Raw genomic sequence first — 6,473 nt, forward strand, 5'->3', positions numbered from 1 at the left:
CTAATCTGCCCACCTGGTGTACAAGACACAGTCCGAATAGACACGCACAATTTTAACCCAGTGATTCGTGAAAAAGAACTATTTTTGTTGAGAAAAAAGGTAGCATTTCCTTGTAAGCACTGAAAGAAAAGAGAAAATGTAAAGATCCTAAGCTCATTACTCTTAACACATCTTCCCCTCCCCAATTAAACAGGCAAATCACCCTAAAGACAAGTGCTTTTCAGTCTGAATATTCATCAGACTATGTAACCTAACTGTACTGACTGCATTTTGATTTTGTAACAAAACCTTTTTATAAAAGCCAGTCGATAAAAAAAAAAGCCAGTACATCTACAAATGAATGTAAATTAATCCCCTTTAACATCTAAAAAGCTGTATAATATGTACAGCAAGCAGTAGTTTTTTAAAAGCCAAGTGGTTTTAAATTGCTATCAGTATTTGCCACAAAGAACCACGCACAAAAATACCAAGCAACCGTTTTGCCGTTAGTGTATTATTTTCTAAGTTCACCATTGAATTATGGAGGTACAGTTTAACTGATAAGTATTTTCAGTACTGGAAGCCAGGGCTCGACAAGCAAGCAGCAGCGTGATGGAATAACAGTTCGTAGCAGTTTGTGGCAGTTCGTGGCAGTTCGTAACAGTTCGTAGCAGGTCGTGGCAGTTCGTGGCAGTTCGTAACAGTTCGTAGCAGTTCGTGGCAGTTCGTAACAGTTCGTAGCAGTTCGTATGGCAAGCAATGGCCGGGCAGAGCAGATGTTGTCTAGGCAGAAAATGACTGGGTTTGCAGTTCGTCACTTGTAGGACCTTCATCCGATTCTTCCGCAGCAGTGTTGTCTTCGTTGTTGTCATCATGTAGAGTTTCTTCGTTGTCATCCTTGTCTTTCTCGTCTTGGAAGTCTTTGGAGATAAGTTCTCTAGCCAGCTTGAGGTTCAGGCCTTCGTTCGAGTATAGTTTCCTTTTCATTTCGAACTGCCACTGCTGTTCTTGCTTGTCGAAAAGGATCTTGCTGCTGTGCGCCCTGTCACTCTCCGGCTCTCCCAACTGGCAGTTCAACTCCAAGGTACAACTGGCGGCTAATTTCTTGGCTAAGATGTCTGGGGTCATGGCTTCCTTTGCTTCCAAATCACTCACTGGCTCTTCTCCATCGTCCTGTGGGCTGAAGTAGGGGCTGCTGGGCTCGTTGATCTTCATTAAATCGTAGTCTCTGTAGGCTAGACGGTGTGTGGCCAGGATGTTGGATTCGTCCCATTTCTGGGACTTTTTTCTCTTTACCTCCGGTATTGTCCCTCCCGACTGCTGGGCAGAGGCAGTCACCGAGGAAGCAGTGGAGCTCTTATTCTTCAGTATCCCCTTGATGGGCCGGTGTGAGGTGGTGGAGGTCGCCATGCCTCCCTGGGGAGACAAGGGCCGCCGCGGGAGGGTTGGGCCTCCGCAGCCTCCTGCCTGCCCTCCAGGCTGAAGCAGCAGCTCGGTCTGTTCTGGGCCCTGGTCGCAACGTCCTAAGAGCTTCACCAGGTCCCAACATCACAAAGGACACTGCAGATGACATCACAGAGGTGGCCGCTGCCATCATGGCCACCGTCATGGCCCCCGTCACCGCCTCCCAGCCCATGCTGGCAGTTTTTTTGTTTTAAGGAGTAATATGGGAAATAGCCCTGTGTTAAACACGAAACAGGGAAGTACTGTTTTGTGAATTTCTATGTAGTCTGTCTGTGTACCAGAGGCTATGTAAAACATATGTCTTACTGTGGGTCCCGGTCAAAAATTTGACTCACTATTTTGGTTGGAAAGGTTGGAGGTGTAGGTGCTACAAGGCAATTACCTTCTGCTCCTTCCTTCTGTCACCATGCACACCTCCCTCTCCCCTACCTACTTACACACACAAGCACACACATACACACAAAACCCCTGGTCTTTCTCTCATGCTCCGCCTCTTGGTTAATGGCCCCAATATCCAGTCACTTACACCAGCTGGGAACCTGGCATCATCCTCCCTCCGTGCCTCACTCTCCAGTCCAGCTCTCAGGCACTGGCCTAAATAGTTCGAGAAACTCTCCAGTTCTCTCTGTTCCACCACCACCCTGTTTCATTTCACCACCACCTCTTGTGGGGACTACAGCCACAGCCTTTGACCTGTGCCCTGCCTCCCATAGCCCCCCCTGCTGCCTTCCAACCTCTTTTATCCACCCTCTAGCCAGAGTGGTTTTTCAAAAACACCCACCAAATCTTGTCACATCTCTCTTTCAAACCCCTTAACAGCTGCCCATTTCCTGTAACATAAAGACCCAAATCCAGAAGAGGCCAAAAAAGGCAGCTCTCTGAACTGCTCAGACATACATCTGGAGCATTCTCCCGCTGAAGTCTTCCCACCCTAGCTCCAGCTTTCAATCATGGCCTTTCCGTGCCAAGAGCATCCACTTCCCTTCCTATCCCAGAGGCCTTTACAGTTTTCAGCTCAATCTTTATTGCCTTATTTGGGCCTGTTTCCTGAGCCCCAGGGCAGACAGGCCTTCCTGTGCTCTCGTGGCCTCTCTTATTCTCTTTGGCATTGTGATTATACGATCTGTGCACACTAGATGGTAAACTCCAAGAGAGCAAGGGAGATGTGTTTTGCTCACCATCATCTCCAGCTCTGTATCTTCACAACATGATGCTGTACCTGGCACATAGTACGTATTACAAAAATATTTATTGAGTGAATAATAAATGAGAGGTGATGGGGAACTGTAAGAATGAGATGTGTGAATAGAGAAAAGAGGACTCCAGAGCCTTTACAGTCAGTTACCATTTGTCCAATTAGTCACATGGGGGGGAAAAAAAAACCCCCAAAAACCCATATGTGGAATTTGGGGGCTGTTATAGGAGTGACTTTGGAACATTTTGTCCTTCACAGGCCTCATATTTCACAGGCAGTGACATTCTTCTAAAAAACAAAAAGGAAATTAAGATCCAGTTTCACATTCTCCCCTGCAGGTAGCACTCACAAGATTTTTTTTTCCCTTCTGATAACATTTTGCTTCCTCCTCTCTCCCTCAAGGTCTTTCTGCATTTTCGAAACACAAAAGCAAAAGCATGAAAGAACCGTAAAACTTTTACAAGGGTCTTAAGCACCTTAAGTTCAAGTTGTCCTGTATTCTCCAAAGTCCTACTAACTTCAGGAACTCTGCAATCACTTTAAAACTGTGTTATTCATCTCAGAAAAAGAATTTCCTGATACCCTACTCTTTGAAAAAAAAAAAAAAAAAGCTGCATTCTGTGGTGAGGGCTTTCAGGGATTCAAAAGCTGATATTCAAGGCTACAGGAAAACCCTCCGGTATGTCAGGGGAGGAAAAAAACAACCTTCATTATTCAGAACTACTCCAGGCTACCCTTTTAAAAAGCCTAAATGCAAGGCAACACAGGGCAGCACAAATGTGGTTGGTCCTCCTGGCTGGTAGGCAGTGTGGGTCTGTGCATGTTTAGCTGTAAACAGGATGTTAAAGGGAGATGCTGATTCCAGTGCATTGGGATTTTGCTTTTGTCCGTACACAGCACCCACCCCCACATACTGTGATCTGAATATACAAGCTGCTCAATATATAATGAGTCAGCAATCTGGTTGTTCTTGCGCTTTCTGAAATTCATCTTTCAGTAGCACAAAGGCAGCTCATGCTGGGGCAGGAGCACTATGATTGTGACCTATTACATGGGCCACAAACAACATGGTTTAAAGAAAGAATCCGCCAGGCCTGACAGATTTCAGTTGTACCTTACGTAAAAGTAATCCTTTTTCACCTACCATTTGCTCGTTATCTGCTTAATTAATGAAGCGCTCCCTAAGAAAAACCCAAGTTTTGAGTTCTTGTCATCAAACTAAAAATTCTCAATCTCAGCAACCCTACCATAAGCTTGAGTTAGAAAAGATCAGCAGGCTTTCCAATATTCTTCTTTCTTTACGCTATTCACTTGTTATTGCCCTAGGACAAGAGAGGAGCAGTTATGTCTGAGGCTCCATCATACACACACACACACACACACACACACACACTTCAGGGCTAACTAAAACTTTCCCAGTCAATGACACATTATATGAAATTTAGATACACACCTAGAAGATCCTTTCGACAAATATTTAGCGACCATCCACTGTATTTCCAAGAGCAGAACCTTCCTTTCAAATGCACAGAAAGCCAAGTGGTGCTTCGGTGGTCCTCAATGGGTTGATGTTTGATAAATACATCTAAATATCCATGCTGTTCTATCATCACAATTTTAAAAAACATTTAAAAAATATTACTGATTTTTAAAATGTCATTTGAACCCTCTGATGTTTGCACAGGATCAGAGTATTCTGCAGAGCACTGATTGACTCCACAGCTTTGTTTCTTCCCCTGAGAATCACCTCTTTTCCATGGAGACATTCTCCAAGCGCTGTAAGTATGGGGGTTGGTTCGAAAGGAGAACCAAGCTGGGAATAAAGAAATTCTCAACTAAAGGTGGAAACACCTAAGAAACCAAGAGTCCCCACCAACAAGGAAGGTATCCCAGATGTCCCACTGGTTGCCATTAGTGAGAGATTAGTAAAACTCTGAGAAGGCAGTGGGCTATTCGGGGACCAATCATGCTACTGGAAGTGGGGATTAGTACTAATTTTGCCATGTGGTATCTGAAGTCATGCATCAGTTTATCCAAGAATTATCCACAGTACTTGGAGAACTATGTTAAATACTGTGTGGCATGAAAACGAAAGTGCTCTTTGGTTTTGAATCTCTGTTTCTTGCCCCATTTCTCTCTCTCATATTCCAAACCCAGGTTTCTGACATTCTACTAAATATCTGTATCTTGGATTGGGTTCCCTTACAAACCAACCCTGAGACAAGGATTCAAGTGCAAGTAGTCTATACTTGAGAAGAGATTTGCAGAAAACATTGGTAGGGGAGTAGGAAAGTGAGACAGGGGAGGGCAGGAGACTAAGGGTACATCACCAAAGCACTTCCTCCTGTGGGCAACTAGAGCTTAATCCTGCTGCAAAACTGGGAGTCAGTGAGGAAGAGTGACCCCCATGGCTCACCTCCACCTCATGGGTGAGGGTGCTGGAGTATATTTATGCATCAACTGCTGCCATCTTTACTTAAGGCCTGCTGGGAGTGGGGAGGGGCATTAACTCCCTGCACTTTGGATTCCGGCTGGAGCATTGGGAGTGGATGGCCAATGTGCTGATGCATCCTCCTGTTGGCTTCTTCCCATCCTTTTTCACAAATCTTCTCCTGCTATCCTGCTCCTTGGGCTCACAGTCCCAAATGAAAGTCTTTCTCTCCAGCTCTGCTTTTACAGGCAGAACCCAGACTAAAACAAGGATTGTGCATTTTATCTTCAGTTCCCCCACACCTAACACATAATTGACACCTGTCTAAACTCTGGCACATGCCCATATTTCTGTAAAGCTGGTGAATGAACTGAGGAAAGTGCACAAAAATCTTTTGAAAGGAGGAGTCTGACAACATGGGCAGATCTAGAGAGGTTCAGTGAGGTGATGGTTTTCTATCTTTTTCATTAAAAGTTTGAAAGCAGTGAGACTTTTTTTTTTCCAAATGAAATATTACATAGAACTCCAGAATAACAACTGATAACACTGAAGCTAGGAAGCAATGGAGTTGGTCTGTCTGAATGAAGTGGGGACCCCAGAGTTATCATCACTTGGCACCTCAGAGGTGGTTCCTGAGGCATCACAGGGACCTGAGAAAGGAAGCCAATTTGAAAACCACTGTGAAAGTGAGTTGTTGCCCAAAGCATGAGTGTTTGGTTATCCCAAGTGTTGATTTTCTGAGTGGTCACTTGTCTTAAGGAGATTTTCTACTGTAGTGATTGACAATCATAATCATTGAGAGCAGGTCACAAAGGAGACAGGACATCACTGAAAATGTCTGATGTAACATAGTAAACATCAGCCTAGCCCCCCTCCAAGGGGATAATCCAGTTTGGGAATATTAAAGGAAGAGAAAGATCATCAATGGGAATGTCTGCCAGGAGTTATACAGAAAGTAAAGTCACAGATATCAGAAAACAGGCCTTGCAGGGATTGGCTGAAGAGTTTGTGGGAGAGAAATGTTCTTCCTGTTCCCTAAAGGACGCTAAAATGTTTCATAGGAAAATGAAAGGTGGTTCCTCTTCTTTCTCTTGACCCTGCTTGGTCAGGGAAGGAGCTATTGATAAAATAGAACATGGTTTTATCAATCAATTATTTTCATATATACACATAAAGTTAGATTCCAGAAAGTATTATTTTGGCTCAGATGGAAATCCTGAAAGTTCTATCAGCCAAGCCCAGGAGATGGGAAGGGGGTTGGATCTAAACTTGGGGAGGAAGGGGTGCCTGGGTGGCTCAGTCAGTCAAGCGTCTGCCTTAGGCTCAGGTCGTGATCCCGGAGTCCTGGGATTGAGCCCTGGGTCGGGCTCCCTGCTCAGCGGGGAGTCTACTTCTCCCCCTCCT

The 6,473-nt window shown here is 44.7% G+C and overlaps 1 protein-coding gene across 1 annotated transcript; it reads right to left on the reverse strand.

Annotated features, from left to right (window-relative positions):
• Window positions 1–762: 762 nt before the first annotated feature.
• Window positions 763–1,389, reverse strand: PPP1R2C (PPP1R2C family member C). Its single transcript, XM_032426498.1, has one exon. It carries the CDS (start codon window positions 1,387–1,389, stop codon window positions 763–765), a length of 627 nt encoding a protein of 208 aa, XP_032282389.1.
• Window positions 1,390–6,473: the final 5,084 nt, after the last annotated feature.

The sequence above is a fragment of the Phoca vitulina genome, unplaced genomic scaffold (assembly GCF_004348235.1).
Source record: "Phoca vitulina isolate PV1807 unplaced genomic scaffold, GSC_HSeal_1.0 scaffold35, whole genome shotgun sequence".
Taxonomy (NCBI): domain Eukaryota; kingdom Metazoa; phylum Chordata; class Mammalia; order Carnivora; family Phocidae; genus Phoca; species Phoca vitulina.

Excerpts from the sequence above, each read along its gene's own strand:
- PPP1R2C (XM_032426498.1), bottom strand. The coding sequence starts at position 1,389 with ATGGCGACCTCCACCACCTCACACCGGCCCATCAAGGGGATACTGAAG.